Source organism: Trichosurus vulpecula, chromosome 1 (assembly GCF_011100635.1).
Source record: "Trichosurus vulpecula isolate mTriVul1 chromosome 1, mTriVul1.pri, whole genome shotgun sequence".
Classification (NCBI taxonomy): Eukaryota; Metazoa; Chordata; class Mammalia; order Diprotodontia; family Phalangeridae; genus Trichosurus; species Trichosurus vulpecula.
Genome location: NC_050573.1, coordinates 163,286,002 through 163,305,162, shown reverse-complemented (window position 1 = coordinate 163,305,162; position 19,161 = coordinate 163,286,002). Strand labels below are relative to the sequence as shown.

Here is a 19,161-nt window from a genome sequence, read left to right as displayed (position 1 = left end):
AAGGAAGGAATATTGTATGTGGTAGGTATGAGGTTATTTCCACAGAGTTAGAGGCAAATTCTTTAATGAGAAATCAGCTTATTGTTCTCTTTAGAAGGGATTCACAAACGCCATCAAGGGGAGAAAAAGGATATCAAGTATTCATTAAAGAAAGAAGCGATGCATTGACTTTAGGGTACTCTATGTGTGGGAGAGAAGAGGTATTAGATTGCCTACCAAACTAAAAGTCTACAGAATCATTGTGCTGACTTCATTTTTGCATGCCTGTGAAATCTGGACAGTCTACCAGCACCATGCCAGGAAACTGAATCGCTTCTATTTGAACTGTCTTAGGAAGATTCTGAAGATCACCTGGAAGAATAAGGTACTGGATGCTGAGGTCCTTTCTTGAACTAAACTGCCAAGCATTCAGATCCTACATCAGAGAGTACAACTCTGATGGGCTGGCCACATTGTTTGAATGCCAAACTTATGGTTGCCTAAAAGACTATTTTATGGAGAACTCACACAAGGCAAGCACTCATATGGTGGTCAGAAGAAGCAATACAAGGACACTCTCAAAGTCTCTCTGAAGAACTTTGGAATTGATTGGGTGACATGGGAGACACTAGCAAAGGACTGCCCAGCATGGTGTGCCCACATCAGAGAAGGTGCTGTGCTCTATGAGCAAAGCAGAATTGACATAATTCAAAAGAAATGTGAAATGTGCAAATTTAGAGAATTCACCCCAAATGTTCATGTGAACTATTTGTGCCCAACCTGTGATAGAGTTTTCTAAGTTCATATTGCTCTGATCAGCCACAGTCAGAAACACTCTAACTTGACTCTAAAATAGTGATGTCATTTTGGTCCTCTTCGTGAATGAACAACCAACGAGCCGTATGTCACAGACAATTGGGATGTAGTCTATTTTTGTAAGGCATGTATTTAGAATGTAACGGAGAACCTTCTGAGATTTGTCAAACCAGACAGTCATGACTCAGTTTTGCTCACAGGGCAACAAATGATAATGTTAGAAAGAATACTTTCTAGGGAGGCAGACATCCTAGACAGGAGAATGAAGACACTAGGGACACAGGTGGATTTTCATCACTGATGCCAATTGAAAAAGAGGGGTTTAGAATAGAAAGGATATTGGGAACAAACCATTGCTTACAGGATAGTCATAGAGAATAATATTTTGATTTCTGGGCTGGGCTTAAGATATAGAAATGATGAATTTCTGGTAGCTCTGTGAATTTGGGCAACACACTTAATCTCCTCAGGACTTGGTTTCCTCAACTATAAAATAAAGGTACCAAATTAGATGATCTCTAAGATTCTTTCCAGCTCCAAAGTTCTATGATTCTGTGATTACTTCCTTTGGCATTCATTTAATGAATATATTTGCTGGGGAGTTTCCTGATCTGATCAAAAGAACTTTTAAGTGAAGACAGAAAAGGAAGGGAATACCAGAATATCAGACTTAGAAGGGACCTCAGTGACAGTTTAGATTCAAGTCATACCTGAACAAGATTTCCCTCTGTAAACCACCTGACATGTGGTTATAGAACATTTGTTTGAGCATCTTCATGGAATGAGAACCTACCACCTCTTAAGACTAACCATTCTACTTTAGGATGGCTTTAGTTGGGTAGTTTCTCTCTACACCCAATTCCTTTTCAACATATAGTAATCATTCCTAGGAGAATGTTTCTATATAATATAGTAGATAACAGGTACAGTATAGGAAGAAAGTTAGCAGTGGAGGTGTCTAGTGGTTAAAAGGAGACATCTAAGAAGAGATACAGTAATAATAGGTATTGAATGACTGGGAAGAATTTGCAAAGGAAAAGACTTTAAGTGTCTGTAAGAATAATTTTCCAATATTTAGAGCTGTGGAAGCTTGGAATGGGCTGCTACTGAATGTCTTCTCAGTGGAAGATGGATGAACCCTTATTGGGGATGTTATATGGAAGATGCCTATTCAGGTACAATTATACCAAACGACTTCTAATTACTTTCCACTCAGATTCTGAGATTCTGTGAAGTAATCATAGAGCTCTCTTTAGAAAAAGGGATTATACTCTACTCTATGAGGCATGATGATGATAATGATGACTTTATATGTATATATTATGTATACACACATACATACATTTATACACACTGATACGCATCTCAAGACATATATATGTATGTACATATATATATGTATAGATAGATAGTTTGTGTCACCCCAAAGGTCTTGCATGGAACAGGCATTTAATGAGGGGTTGCTACTTCTGAATTTAATTGGCTTGATAAGATTGGTAGAACTAGGACCAACGTGTGGAAGTTACAGGGACAGATTTTGACTGGACAGAAGTAAAGACTTCCTTACATTCAGAACTGTCCTAAAGTGGAATTGGAGGCCTTGGGAGGTAATGAGTAAGGGGGGGAAGTTAGAACCATCATTTTAGGTCTTCAGGAAGAGCCTGGGTGGCTATTTGTCAGGGATGTTTTGGCAGATTAATGCTTTGGATGGCTTTTGGATAAGATGATCTCTGAGCTATTTTCTAACTGTTGTCCCACAATTATGTGAAATTGCTTTTCATTTAGCAAAAATATAAATGGAAATGGGTCTTTCTAGGAGAAATAGGATCTTTAATAGGAATTTTAGGAAATAATGACTCAATTTATGTAGAACCTTAACAGATGAATATTTGATTTTTTCAATTACATCCACTGTAGAATACAGATTTTTATGGATTTCAAGGAACATATGCAGAAAGAAAAATGGAAAAATTGGATGACTGAGGTCCAGTCATCTTGAAAATGAGAGATAATATCATATGAGTTACTGGTCTCTGATTCCAAAACATTTCATTCAAAGAAGTGAGCTAATAACTGGTACTAATATAATAAAAATAAGTTAATAATATAAATATTTATCCATTAAGTTGTCAAGACATTTTCAAAGATCTAAACACTGAAGAATTATATTTAATCATAGGGATGAGGATTGGATTTCATTGGTATGAGGAATTTCCAGATGAGGAAACTCCCTCTACCAATGCCACTTACACAACTAAAGGTGCCTAAAGCACTGATTAAATGACTTGTCCAGGATCATAGATTCAGTATGTCCAGCTACATGGTACACGGAATAGATTCAGGCCTAGAGTCAGGAAGACCAGAATTCAAATGTGGCCCCAGACACTTACTAGCTGTGAGAAACCAGGCAAGTCACTTAACCTCTGCCTCAGTTTTCTCGTTTGTAAAATGTGACAATAACAGCACCTACCTCCTCCAAGGTTGTTGTGAGAATCAAATGAGATAATAACAGTGCCTGACACATAGTAAATGCTCTATGAATGGTAGTAAATGCTAGTGATGATGATGATGATGATGATGATGATATGTCAGAAGAGGGACTTTAAAGCCAGGTCTTCCTGGCTTTAAGGCCAGCTAGCTCTCTGTTTAATAAGCTATGCTGTATTAATTGTAGGATTGTAGAATCTCAGAATGAAAGGGATCTTTGGAGACCATTTAATTCCATACCACCTAATGAAATAACCCTGTCATATGGTTATTCAGTCTCTGCTTGAATATTCCCAGTGACTTAGACCTTCTTAAAATAGCCCCTTCTGTTGGATTTTATTGTTATAAAGTTCTCCCTTATTTCATCAGTCAAGAAACACTCATTAAGTGCTTGTTATATGCCAAACACTGTGCTAAGTGCTGGGCATTCAAAGAAAGGAAAACAAATAGTCCTTGCCCTCAAGAAGCTCACAATCTAATGGAGGAGACAACATGTAAATAAGCTCTAAAGAGATAGGTTGGCGCACAGTGGATAGAAGGAAGTCCTAATTTCAAATCCAGCTCTGTGATCCTCACTTAACCACTTAACCAAGTCACTTAACTGCTATCTATCTCAGTTTCTTCAGCTGTAAAATGAGATAATGATAATGCTTACCTCCCCAGGTAGTTGTGAGGATCTAATGAGGTAATTTTTATAGAGTGCTTTGCACTCTAGGTGCCATATAAATGCTAGCATTTACATTATACATTAGAATAATATACTATTCTGGATTATATTGTAATGACAATGATATTGATGATTTTATGTGTATTTTATATATTTTATGCCCACACCCACACATATAGTGAAAAATAATTTCATAGAGGAAGGTACTACCAATTAGGAGGACCACAGAGGGCCCCTTGAAGAAGATGGGATTTGAACTGAGTCTTGAAGGAAGCCAAGGAAATTAAGAAGCAGAGACTCGAAGGTAAGCTAGCTCTCTATTTACTATTTTTCACTTAAAGTTGTATAGTAAATTGTACAAGAATTTAAAGATCTTAAATAAATCTCTACTTTGCAAAATATAAAAAGAAGTATATTTCTACAAAAACTACAACAAAAACCCCATGAAAAACTTGAGGGTCAGATCCCAATGTCTTCAGAGTGGGAGGCATGATTAAGCTTGATAATCAGATCTTTGAGCCAGTCTGGACTTAACCAGGGTCTGGCTCAATAGACATGGCTAAGGCACATTCAGAAACCAGATGACTCTACACATGCACCATAGAGTGTAATTACATTTAAATTAATGCAAATTAAATTAATAGTCTGAAGAAATCACTTCTTCCTTGGTTCTAATTAGGAGACAGAGGAAAGGAGACAAAGGGGAGCTAATGAAAACTTTGCTGAAAAAACACCTAGCAAGTGACTTTCTTATATACATACCCTTAACTTTTGAGCTTATTACAGGTTAGGGTAAAAGTTATTTCTTTAAAAGTGACCATGGTTCAGATTCTACAGACCCCAGGTGTGGTGTTTTATTCCCTCATTGTATAAGCACTTGCTTTGAATAAGTCGATCTTAGTCACGATCTTGAAGTTCACATCGATGGCAATGGCCAATTGCATCTTGATTGGCAGGTGTTCCAGGAATTCTGATTCATCTTCAAATAGGCAAAAAAAAGGAAGTAAATATTAACCAAAATGGGAAGGTTCATTACATAATAAGCAAGAATAGATAATATAGATGTGAGATGAAGGAAATAGAGCAGTTAAAATTATCAATTTTGTTGACATTATAATTAGTTCCAACCTACAGAAACAATATTTAATGAATGGGAAAAGTTAAGTCCACCAGCATTTGTTAAGTGCTGTTATATGCCAGCAAAGAAAATGCTGGGATGGAAGTCAAGAGACCCATAATCTAGATTGGGCTCTGCTGGTGAGCTTAACTATAAAATGGTGATAATGGTAATTTTTTTTCTGCATCAGCAAAATGGTGAGAGCCTACATATAAAAATGATTCTGAACTTTTTAAGATGAAAGATGAAATACAAAATATTATTTAATTATAATCATTATTGTAAATATGATTATTTTCTCAAAAAGGCAACTTTTTCCAGACTTTTTTTTCTATAGGAGTGCAAATAGGATACAAAATATTCAGGCGAGTAAAATGTATGATATATGATATAGCTTAATCGTAGGTACCGACATCACATGAATTTGTGCGAGTTACTAATTTTGAAATTCCAGAAGTTTTATTGAGAATTATAGAAGATGGAAAATTGCAATATTATGCAATATGGTTTGAAAATTTTTAAATTGAATTAGTGTAATAATTCATTGTTTTGCCTCAGAGGTTGAGAGTCATGGAGTATTGGGAGAGTGTTATTAGGAAAGAAGGAAGAATCTTGATTCTTTTAATTCTTTCCTTCTATACCTACTTTCAGGATGGCTCTTAGAGCACCTCTAAGATATGTGCTTCCCTCATCTCTCTTCATTCTTCATGGAGATGATGGCAGGGGAGATAGCCAAAAAGGACAGGAGGGGAAACAGAGGGTACTAGCCTACATCACTAGTGGGAAATACTGCCAGAGGTTAGTTTCTAGTCTTTAAACTCGATGGTTCCCAGAGGCACTAAGAGACTGCCTCATTCTTCTCTCAGTGAACTTTTTAGAGCATAGTTTGGCTCTTAGGATACCATTTATCAGCAGCAAGCACTGCAAAATGCCCTGGGGGACACAGCAACTTTGCAGCCACCCAGTGGCATTAATTCTTTAAGGTCACTAAGATACCAGTTAACATACTAAAGCAGCCACTTAGTTGCTTGAAAGAGTTATGATCTCTCTGCACATACTTATTGAACTCCCTGGGGGTGGGGGATAACATAGCCTTGAAAAATCTTGTTGGCTATTTAAGAAAAAAAATCCCCATTTAGTAAATTCCTTATATAAATACTGTATATATTTAAAGGCATAGAAATCATGCAGTTATTTGCTTTTGAGACTACCTTTTTTCAGTCCAGCTAGCCTCAATTTCTACTTCAAAGAAGAAAGAAAAGTGATATACTTTGAATAATAATAACTTTTATATTTATAGAGTGCTTTCAATTTAATATAGTTCAATATGATAAGCATTTATTGAATGCCTACTATGTAAAAAGCACTGTGCTAGGTTATTATTGTCCTTCATGCTTCGAGAAGACCAAAATGACATCACTATGTTGGGGTCAAAGTACAGCGTGTCCGACTGTGACCAGTCAGACCAATACGAACTTTGAAGGCTCCACCACAGGTGGAGCACAAATAGTTCATGTGAATGTTTGGAGTAGAGATGTCTCTAAATTTGCACTTCTTGTGTTTCTTTTGAGTTACTGCTTTGCTCATAGAGCACAGCACCTTCTTTGATGCAGGCATACCATGCTGGATGGTCTTTGGCTGCAGTCTCTCATGTCACACAAGTGAGTCCAAAGTTTTTCAAAGAGTCCTTGAGAGTGTCCTTGAATCTCTTCTTCTGACCTCTATGTGAGTGCTTGACTTGTGTAAGTTCTCCATAAAATAATCTTTTTAGGCAAATGTACATTTGGCATTTAAGTAGGCCAGCCCATCAGGGTTGTGCTCTCTGCAGTAGTTTGAATGCCTGGCAGTTCAGCCAGAGAAGAGAAGAGGCCTCAGTGTCTGGTATCTTATCTTATCAGGTGATCTTCAGAATCTTCCTAAGACAATTCAAATGGAAGTGATTCAGTTTCCTGGCATGGCATTGGTAGACTGTCCAGGTTTCACAGGCATACAACAATGAGGTCAGCACATTGGCTCTGTAGACCTTCAGTTTGGTAGTCAGTCTAATACCTTTTCTCTCCTACACTTTGCTTCAGAGCCTCCCAAACACTGAGCTAGCTCTGGCAATGCGTGCTTCAACCTCATCATCTATGTGTACATCCCTTGAAAGTATGCTACCAAGGTAAGCAAACTTATCCACAGTATCCAAATTTTCTCCATTTGCCCCAACCAATGGTTCCACATATGGATGGTGCTGTACTGGCTGGTGGAGAACCTCTGTTTTGTTGGTGTGTCAGGCCAAATTCAGCACAAGTGGCAGAGAATCTATCCATACTGTATTGCATCTCAGTCAGAGAGGCTGCATTGAGTGAATAATCATCCGTGAACAAAAAGTCACACACCAACTCTTGGCCTTTTCAAGTTGAATAATTTGCTGTGGTAGCTGACCTTGATGCAGTTTTTGTCCTTGTCGAAGGCATCTGACAACATGCCCGAAAACATCATGCTAAAAGAGCGTGGGAGCAAGCACACAGCCCTGCTTCACTTCACTGGTGACTGGGAAAGTGTGAGAACATTGTCCATAATCTATAGCCAGTGCAAGCATTCTGTCGAGAAACTGATGTACAGCACTGATGAACTTTGGGCAACCAAATTTTTCCATGATCTTCCACAGACTCTCATGATTGACAGCATCAAAGGCCTTAGATGAATGACCATTGTGTACTGATGTCTGTTCTGCTACTGAAATTTCTCCTGAAATTTCTCTCTTTGGCCCTTTTCAAAGGCTCTTGGGTAGATGACCATCTTCCAGGTGAAGGATCAGACTATTAAGGAGGATTCTGGCAAAAATCTTGCCAGCAATAACCAAGAGAGAGACCCCAGTGTGATTGTCAAAACAAAACTATTTCCCTGTCTTTTATAGAGATGGACAATGGAGGTATCCTTGAACTCCTGGGGGATAACCTCCTCTTGTCATATGACCCAGAGGATTTCAGTCAACTTTTGTATGAGCACTGGACCCCCTGCCTTGTAAATCTCAGCTGGAATAGAATCAGCACCAGGTGCTTCGATGCATGAGAGGAGCCTAATAACATTTAAAACCTCTGTACCATACATCACCTTTGTCAATCTCACATCCTGTCTATCTCTTCTCCTTACAACATCTATTAAATGCCAATGTTAGCTGTGAGGGTACATCCATGAAGTTTTATTGTGTTTACACAAATGGAAGACAGTGTAAATGATTAGGTTATGAGATGCACAAGTTTTCAGTAGTAAGTGACCATTGCTATTGATCTTCTGACTCCATTCCTTCCAAGTGCTCCCTGCCATGTCTGGTAGTCTGTGTCTATTCTTGCATTAAAGTCACCCAGAATTATAAGCTTATTTTCTTTTGGCACATTGATGGTGAGGGTCTCCAGGTCTTCATAAAAATTTTCTTTGATCTCATCAGGGTTCATGATAGTGGGAGAATATGCACTGCTGATGGTGGCATGGCATTTTCCTGAAACTGGCAATCATATTGTCATGAACCTATCATTCATTCCTTTTAGACGGCATACAAGCTTGTTGACCAGATTAGTTCTGATTGTGAAATCTACACCACCTTCACACTGCTCCCCATCACTGTGGTCACTCCAGAAAAACACGTATCCAGGTCTGACTTTGGTAAGCTGGACTTCGTTTGCCAGCCTTGTTTCACTCAGGGCTACTATTTGGAAGTAATATCTATTGAGTTCTTTCACACCAAGAGCTGTTTGTCTTTCAGATCTACTGGAATTCATGCTGTCCATAGGTGTGTGCACATTCCATGTACTGATGGTGAGTAGAGTCATATTTGCAAAATTTTTGTACATTTTTTTTTGTGTTTTGACCATAGTGTAAGATCCCTGCCTGTTGTGGTAAGCAGTCCTGGTTTGGGTGAAGCAGGAAAGTTTTAAAGGGCACTTTTTTAGCCCCTTCATCATGTTAGGAGGTAAGAAATGAGGTCCTTAAAAAAGTTTCACAGACATACAGGAGCTGCCATACCTGCTGCTTCAGTCCAGTGAGAAGACAATCCTGTGCTGTGGGCTGCCTGTGTGCAGGGTTGTGACCATAGCTTCTAGTATACCTGTACCTGCTGCTTTATCATTTGCCTGTTACTTCAGGGCTTTAAAATAGGTAGAAATGGTAAAATGGTATGGGTCTTTTGGGTCTTTTGACTTGCACGTAGATTAAATGAAGCAGTATTGTGTGAAGGTATCAGCCTCATTCTCCCTTCCATAGTCATCAGAGTCCAAGTGCCAAGTCAAAAGTCAAGCTGACTGGTAAGGCTCTTGGATGCAGTGGATGACCTTGGCATCTTTGATGTCTAACCAGGCTCTAAGTGCTTCACTGCTCCTGCTTCATGGAACAGCTGCCTTCATGGCCATTGGAACAAATGTTCTCATCTGCCTATTCCACGAGTGGAAATCTTCACATACTTGGGGTAGACACTCCCCCTAACTCACCAACAGGTTTGAGGCCTGTCAGTTAGCCTCAACCTAGTTTAGCCCATGAAATGTTCTACTAAGAAATGGCCACTCTGCATATTACAGCTTCTTGGAGCCACAGGTGAGAGTTGGGTGACAGGTAGACACCAAGGGTGGATAAGCAGTCCTCACGCCAGAGGTACTACTTTTCCCGAACACCTATATACCCCAAATGGGTAATGGGAATATGAAGATAAAAGATAAAATCATCCCTGGCCTCAAGGAACTTTCCTTCTTCTTTCATTGACCAAGATACTCTTAGGTACTTTTCTCTAATAATTATAATGTAGAAATTCACACTTACCTGACATGTTAGGGTTTATAGAGTACTCATCTCACCCTATGAGGTAGATAGTGAAGCTATTATTCCACCCTTCTCCCCCCGCCACCATTTTACAGGTGAGGCAACTTATGTTAAAATGGATTTTAAGTGATTTGTCCAAAGACAAACAGATAATCGGAGGCAGAGCTCAAACTCATCCTCAAGTCTTTGTATTTCAAGTCTAATGTTTGTATCACTACTTTTCAGGGATAGACTGAATAGTTAAGCATACCTACCCAATATTCTTTGAGAGGTCCAAGTGTATTCAAACCAAGTCCGAACACGGTTTTGCACTATTTTGGGTATTGAATACATATTCATATAAGAGATGGCATTATCCATGCATGCATGGAAGTGGTTCTGATTTGCAGTAGCTGCTCCAATGATATATCTCATCTGAAAACATAAATTTCATCATTTCTGATGTTTTTCATTTCTTTCTATAAATGTGTCAGAAGATAAACTTAAAAAAGTAAAGTTGTATGAAATTAGTCTTTTGATTTGATAACATTCTTATTCCTTACTGATGTATGGACCATTCATGTTTGAAAATCTTATAGACAAAGATCTCATGGGTGCTGGGGAAGAGCGAGGGATCAAGCACTTACAAGCACTTACTATGTACTAGGAATTGAGCTAAGGGCTTTACAAACATGATTTCATTTGGTGGCAGAATGAAGTAGAAGCTTAGTAACTTTTTGGCAGAATAGCTAGTCAATCCAGATGTCAGGAGTCAAAGCGGAATTATGTACATGGATTATGCAGGTTGACTGTCTAAATAATCCTGATTCATTGGATAATTGACAACTCCTAATTTCACTTTGTGCTATTTATACAATGTTAAATAAGTCTATGCTTAGAGCGTAGCATACACCCAAATTTAAAATATGCAGAAATTATTCAACTGTCCTCGGCAGCTATGGTAGTAATGAAGGAATGATTACATTTCAATTCATGGATGCTGATAACTGAGATGTAAAAATTCACTCTAAATTAAGCCTGATCTTTAAGGTCTTAGTCCAGAAACAGATGTATAATTTAATTCTCTGTATTCATCTCCCACTTCTCTCCTAAACCAGGTAAGAAATGGTTGAAATTTGCTTTGTGTGTTTAAAATGGGAGTGAGTGGTGGGAGTCAATGACCTCTTCATCCAGAAGAGGTGAAACTATATGGCATCTTTTTTCCCCTGTCTAGCCCAGGACATGTGCTATAAAAGATACATGAGTGGATTAAAGTCAATTAATATGTATTATTAGTTATTCAGACATAGTGTGCTATAGTCAGGTCCCTGTTGGTGACAATCATAAATCCTGTGAAGTGGTCACATATATTCAAATTTGTAATATTCAAAGTTATGATTATGTAAAATATGGTAATAGTTCCAGTCCAATGGAAATATGCAGTGCAAATAATGTTACCACTTCACAGGATTCATGATTTGACCTAATCAGGACCTAGATGTAGAGTAGAAATTAATACTGGTTTTGGAGTCAGGAGTGGCCCAGGTCCAAATAGCAACTGTCACATTTATGTACCATGTGATCATGTGCAAGTCATTAAATTTCTCTAGGCCTGTCTCATCATCTATATAATGGGAACAATAAGGTACCTACATCATAGGTTTGTTGTAAGGATTAAATGAGATAGTGTATGTAAAGTGCTTTAATAAAAACACTAATATTCTTCAAGTAGTCTCAGAATGTTGTCTACTTAAAATAGGATTCACCAATATTCTACCATAAGCTCAAAATGGAATACAACCTGAACATTAAAGGTCATACCGTTAAACAGATAGAAGAGAATGAGCTCAAGTACCCTTCATAGCTATGGCTGGGGGAAAAATTCTTAACCAATAAGAGATAGCGATGAATACAAAAGAAAAATACATGAAATTGAAAAGTTTTTACACGAACAAAATTAGTACAACTAGGATAAGAAGGAAAGTTGTTAATTGGGTGAAACTCTGCACCGAAATCTTGGACAAGGTTCTAATATGCCAGATCTATAGGGCACTAACACCAATGCAGACGCAGAGTTGCTATGCAATGGATAAGTAGTCAAAGGATAATGAACACATGAATCTTCTAAGAAGAATTGCAAGCATAAGATTGTTCCAAACGACTACTAAGAGAAATTAAGTAAAAATAACCCACATCTAGAAAATTGACAAATATTGACAAAAGATGAGAATAGGCTAATTGAAGGGATTATGGAAAGATTGGCATACTAATGTACTGTTGGTGAATTGGCCCAACCATTCTGGAAAACAATTTGGAATTATGATAAGAAAATGACTTAAGAGCACACCCTTTGATCCAGTGATTTCATCATTGGACATACATCTCAAGGAGATCAGAGGCAGAAGAAAGGTCCTATATACAACTGAAATATTTGTAACAACATTTTTTATATTGGCAAAGAACTAGAAACAAAGAATTATAAACAAAGTAGATGCTCATTGATCGGGGAATGGCTGAACTAATTATGATCCATGATAACAGCATATTGCTATGCTATAAAAATGATGACTAGGAAGAATTCAGAAAAAAACATGGGAAGATTTATATGAACTCATACAAAGTGAAAAGCAAAATAAATAGATAATAGACTACATAGTGCTTTAAGGTTTACTAAGCCCTATACATGTGTTATCTTAGATTATCTTCATAACAACCCTGAACTATAGATACTATGTTTATCTCCATTTGATTTTTAAGACACTGAGACTGAGAGAGTTTAAGTGAATTGATCAGGGTCACACAGCTAGTAAATATCTGAGAAAGGGTTTGAACTCAAATCTTCTTGCTGCCATGCCCAGCATTCTTACACTGTACTTATCTGCTAACACACACAATTATTAAACTAATATCAGTGCAAAGGAAAAATTAAACTGAGCACGACTTTATAATTATCAGACTTTGTCCTGTAGAAGAGATAAGAAAATACACAACCCTCCCTTCATTGGAAAGGTGGAGGACTATGGATGTGGAACACTGTATATACTGTTAGACTCAATTTATCGTTGGCTGGTTTTGAAGAACTATTTTATTCTTATTTTTTTCTTTTTCTTTTTTGTTATAAGGGATGCTTCTAGATAGGGGAGAAAGTTAGAGATATATTTAGAAATAAAGATGATTTAAAAGCAAACATCAATACGAATATAAATTAATATTAAAGATGAACGCGACATAATGCAATTAATTTTTTCAGTTTACCTGTCCAATTAGACTAGAGAACACAAAAACCCCAAAGAAAAAATTCAAGAGCTGGAAAATAATCTCAAATGTGTTTTGTGGTTCTGGAAGACCACCAATGGTAAATAAAGTTCGAACTGCCCAGTAGTAACATCTCAGATACCTGTGAATAGAAAGAATTTTGATTTAGGTTTTTAATCTGACATTGGTTCAACTAATGTTGAAGGACCATGATGATTACTTATAAGCTCTTCTCCCAACTTATCTATAAACATCTATTATCTTCAATATAGGAATATATACATATATTTCAAATATGTCATTTTGTCCAGGTAATGGTCCATACATGTACATATCAAAGCTACTATGTGTTATCTTGCTACAGAAAACAAGGAGGAATGCCATTTGTGCTTAGCACGTCAGATGAATGGAAGGAGGGAAAATATTAATAAAAAATGATAATTTGGTCAATGACAAAAACTCTCCACCTCTTGTCAGAGAAAAATACTGTAGGATCTACAGTGTCTTGAGATGGTTAAAACTTTTGGTTCCAGAAGAAACAACCTCTATTAACAAATTGTAGTTTGGTATAATGCTCAGCATTTCCTTTACATTAGAGAAAAATGATTCATTTTGGAATTTGTTTGTACAGAGCCAGAGCAAAAGTTTTGCTTTTTTTGCCTAGGGTTCACTCACCCTGGGCACAACCTGGGAGGAACCTCTGTTAAAACAGCTATTTGTTATTGCTGTCAGAGGTGTGGGCTATGTGCAGATTAAAATTTGGAGATCATTAGAAACTGGACATTCAGTTAATCTATCAGTCAGTCAACAATGGTTTAAGAAGTGCTGGCTATGTGCTGGGAACTGCGAATACCATCTGAAGAATGGGACAATCACCAGGAGTTTATGTTCAAATGGGAGACAAAAATAAGAGACTGCTATTTGCCAAGCACTATTAGCTACCTAGGATGCAAAGACAAAACCAAAACAGTTCCTGTCCTCAAGGAGCTTTTACTTTAATAAGGGACACATATAGGTACACACAAACTACATAGAAAGCAGGTACAAGGTAGATGGAGGAGAAGGCACTAACCACTGGGGAGACCAGACCTCATATAGAAGGTGGAACTCAAGTTGAATCTTGTAGGAAATAAGGAATTCTAAGAGGTTGAGATGAGGAGAGAGAATATTCCAAAAATGTAGGATAGCCATTGCAAAGGCCTATAGACAACACATAGACTGTGGTAGATGGGGATCAGCTAGTGTACTGATATGGCTGGATTGCAATGTTGGAGGGGAATAAAGGCTGGGAAGGTTGGATAAGACCAGGTTAGGAAGAGCTTTAAATACATAGCAGAAGAGATTGTTTGATCCTACAGGTAATATGGAGGCCACTGGAGTTTATTGCCTAGGTGGAATTATGTGGTCAGACCTGACTTTAGAAAAATCACTTGGAGCATATCATTAATTTTTTTTAGAAAGACAGCTTTTGTATCTTTTATATAAAGGTACATCTTTATATAAAGAATAACTCTCATCTTTGAATAAAAAGATTTCATGGTTGTTTGAACATAGTAAGTACTTAATTTTTAAAAAATTACTGAACATGCTTCTTCTTGATTATATTCCATATTAGAAACCGTGGAAGAATCTTTTTACCTGGAAGCTTTTATTTCTTTTTAAAATAGATTTTTATGTATTTTGTTAAATATTCCCTAATTATATATAAAATTTATTTTTTAAACAATCATTTAAAATTTTTTTGAGTTCCAAATTCTCTCCCTCCCTCTGGTCCCACCCCCCACCCAAAGGCAAGTGATTCGATATTGATTATACTGTGAAGTTATGCAAAACACATTTCCATATTAGTCATATTGTAAAAGAAAACACAGACAAAAAAAACCCAAATAAGGAAACTTTTAAAAAGTATGTTTCAATCTGAATGAAAACACTATTCATTATTACTGCGGGGGGAGCTGGGTGGAGATAAAAATTTGGAGATCATTAGAAACTGGACATTCAGTCAATCTATCAATCAATCAACAAACATTTAAGAAGTGCTGGCTATGTGTCAGTAACTGAGGATACCACATAAGGAATCAAACAAAAATAAGAGACTGCTACGTGCCAATCACTGTTGCCTAGGATTCAAGACAAAATCAAAACAGTTCCTGCCCACAAGGAGTTTTTAGAGTTCATTAGTTCTTTTTCTGGAGGTGGAGCATTTTTCACTGCGTATCCTTTGTCTTTTAGGGGTGGGAAACCTGTGGCCTCATGCAGGTGCTGTGAAGTTTGGATTCAAAGAGCCACACTCGAAGACCTAGAGGGCCACATGTGGCCTGGAAGCTGCGGGTTCCCCACCCCTGTTTAGATCATTGTTTTGATCAGAGTAGTTAATCTTTCACCAATAATCATCCTTACAATAATACTGTTACTGTGTACAATGTTTTCCTGGTCCTGCTCACTTCACTCTGTATCAATTTGTATAAATCTTTCCAGGTTTTTCCAAAATCATCCCACTCATCATTTCTTTTTTTTATTAATTTTTTTTATTTTTAGTTTACAACACTTGGTTCTACATAATTTTGAGTTCCAGATTTTCTTCCCTCCCTTCCCCCCTCCCTCCCAAGACAGCATGGAATCCAATATATCTTATAGCACAATAATATCCATCACAATCATATGCCATTACTTGTTCAGCCATTCCCCAAATGATGGGTGTACCCTCTATTTTTAATTCTTTGCCACCATAAAAAAAGCTGCTATAAATATTTTTGTACAAAGAGGTTCTTTTCCCTTTTTTGATATCTTTGAGATAAAGACCTAACAATGGTATTTCTGGGTCAAGGGGTATGTACAATTTTATAGTTTTGGGGGGCATAGTTCCAAACTATTCTCTAGAATGGTTGAATCAGTTCACAACTCCACAAACAGGGCATTTAGTGTCCCAATTTTTCCACATCACCTCCGGCATTTGTCATTTTCTTTTTCTGTTATGTTAGCCAATCTGATAGGTGTGAGGTGGTATCTCAGAATTGTTTTAACTTATGTTTCTCTAATCAGTAGTGATTTAGAGCATTTTTCATGTGACTATTGATAGCTTTGATTTCTTCTTCTGAAAACTGCCTGTTAATATCCTTTGACCATTTATCAACTGGGGAATGACTCTTATTTTTATAAAATTGGCTCAGCTCCCTATATGTGTGTGTGTGTGTGTGTGCGTGTGTGTGTGTGTGTGTGTGTGTGAGAGAGAGAGAGAGAGAGAGAGAGAGAGAGAGAGAGAGAGAGAGAGATGAGGCCTTTATCAGAGAAATCTGCTATAAAATACCCCTCCCCCAGTTTCCCATTTTCCTTCTAATTTTGGTTGCATTAGTTTTGTTTGGGCAAAAGCTTTTTGATTTCATGTAATCAAAATTATCTATTTTACTTCCCATGATCCTCCCTATCTCTTGTTTGGTCAAAAATGCTTTCCCTTGTCCATATATCTGATAGGTACATTTTCCCATGCTTCAACAATATACTTTTGGTTTTTAAATTTTCTTTGCAGGGGGGTAGGCAGGGCAATTGGGGTTAAGTGACTTGCCCAAGGTCACACAACTAGCAAGTGCGTCAAGTGTCTGAGGCTGGATTTGAACTCAGGTCCTCCTGACTCCAGGGCCAGTGTGCCACCTGGCTATCCTAGCACTAATATACTTTTAATGTCACCCACTATATCTAAATCATTTATCCATTTTGACATTATTTTGGTATATGGCATGGCATATTGGTCTATGCCTAGTTTCTGCCAGGCTGCTTTTCAGTTTTTGTAGCATTTTTGTCAGATGTTGAGTTCTTACCCCAAAGTGTGGATTTTGGGGTTTATCAGACACTAAATTACTATGGTCATTTACTTTTTTGTCTTGTGATTAATTTATTCTATTGATCCACAACTCTATTTCTTAGCCAGTACCAATTGTTTTGACGATTACTATATTACTACATTAACAGTTTTTCATTGATTTCCTTGTTATTCTCGACCTTTTGTTCTTTCAGATGAATTTTGTTATTTTTTCTAGCTCTATAAAAGAATTCTTCATTAGGTTGATTGGTATGGCATTGAATAAGTAAACTAATCTGGGAAGAATTGTCATTTTCATTATATTGGCTTGGCTTGCCGGTGAACAATTAATATTTCTCCAGTTGTTGAGATCTTTCTTTATTTGTGTGAAAAGTGCTTTGTTATTGAGTTCATATAATCTCTGGGTATGTCTTGGCAGGTAGACTCCAAATATATTATATTGTCTGCAGTTATTTTAAATGGAATTTCTCTATCTTTTGTTGCTGGGTTTTGTGGGTAGTAAAAAAAATGCTGATTATTTATTTGGGATTATTTTATATCCTGCAACTTTGCTGAAGTTATTAGCTGTTTCAACTAGTTTTTTAGTTGATTGTATAGGGTTCTCTAAGCATACCATCATATCATCTGCAAAGAGAGATAGTTTTGTTTCCACATTGCCTATTTTTATTCCTTCAATTTCTTTTGTTTTGTTTTTTGGAGTGGGGAAGGCAGGGCAATTGGGGTTAAGTGACTTGCCCAAGGTCATACAGCTAGTAAGCGTGTCAAGTGTCTGAGGCCAGATTTGAACTCAGGTCTTCCTGATTCCAGGACCGGTGCTCTACTCATTGTACCACCTAGCTGCCCCTTCTTATTTTATCTCTCTAGGTAGCGATTCAAGTACAACATTGAATAGTAGTTGTGATAATGGACATCCTTATTTCACTCCTGATCTTATTGGAAAGGCTTCAAGTTTATCCCCATGACAGATAATACTTATTCTTGGTTTTGGTTAGCTAGTACTTATCATCAAAAAAAGGCTCCATTTATCTCTATGTCTTCTAGTATTTTTGGTTTTAACATAGAAGTGCGTGTTGTACTTTATCAAAAGTTTTTTCTGCATCTATTGAGGTAATCATATGATTTTTGTTGTTTTTGTTATTGATACAGTCAATTATGTTGACAGTTTCCCTAATATTAAATCAGCTCTGCATTCCTGGTGTAAATCCCATCTAGTTATAGTGTGTGATCTTTGTGATATATTGCTATAATCTCATTGCTAATATTTTATTTAAATTTTTTTGGATCAATATTTATTAAGGAAATTGTTCTATAGTTTTCTTTCTCTGTTTTTGCTTGTCTTGGTTTAGATATCAAAACCTTGTGTCATAAAAAGGAATTAGGAGTACTTCTTTCCCTATTTTTTCAAATAGTTTAAATAGTGTTGGTATTAATTGTTCCTTAAACATTTCATAGTATTCACTTTTAAATCTGTTTGGTCATGGGAACTTTTTTCTTAGGGATCTCATTGATGGCTTGTTCAATTTCTTTTCCTAAGACAGGTTATTTAAATATTCTATTTCCTCTTCTTTTGACCTAGGCAGTTTATATTTTTGTAAATATTCATCCATTTTCTTAGATTGTTAGTTTTATTGGTATATAATTAGACAAAATAACTACTAATAATTGTTTTAAATTTAACCTAATTGGGGATGCATTCACTCTTTTCATTTTTGGCTTTCTTTTTTCTTTTAAAAAGTCAAATTAGCCAATGGTTTTCTAATTTTATTTTTTTTCCCCAACACCAATTCCTAGTTTTATTTATTATTTTAATAGTTTTTTTTTTATTTTCAATTTTATTAATCTCTCCTTTGATTTTCAGGATTTACATTTTGGTGTTTAGTTGTGGATTTAAAATTTGTTCCTTTTCTATTTCTTTTAGTTGTATGCCCAATTCATTGATCTGCTCTTTCTTTTATTGGTGTACACATTTAGAGATATAAATTTTACTGTAAGTACTGTTTTGACTGTCTCTCACAAATTTTGGAATGTTGTTTCTGTTGTCATTCTCTTTAGTGAAGTTATTGATTGTTTCTATCATTTGTCCTTTGACCTACTCATTCTTTAGGATTAGATTATTTAGCTTCCCATTAGCTTTTAATCAATACTTTTGTGGCCCTTTTTAAATGTAATTTTTATTGCATTATGGTCCAAAAAGCATGCATTTAATATTTCTGCTTTTTCAAATTTGGTTGTGAGGTTTTTATGCCCTAA

The 19,161-nt window shown here is 36.6% G+C and overlaps 1 protein-coding gene across 1 annotated transcript in view; it reads right to left on the bottom strand.

Annotated features, from left to right (window-relative positions):
• CNGB3 (cyclic nucleotide gated channel subunit beta 3) overlaps positions 1-19,161 on the bottom strand; it is a 195,573-nt gene that overhangs the window by 48,747 nt on the left and 127,665 nt on the right. Inside the window, exons 11-13 of the mRNA XM_036741745.1 lie at positions 13,095-13,236; positions 10,115-10,274; positions 4,831-4,928 (exon numbers count right to left, since the gene is read on the bottom strand). Of these exons, the coding sequence (XP_036597640.1) occupies positions 4,831-4,928; positions 10,115-10,274; positions 13,095-13,236 (400 nt within the window). The remainder of the gene's footprint in view (positions 1-4,830; positions 4,929-10,114; positions 10,275-13,094; positions 13,237-19,161) is intronic.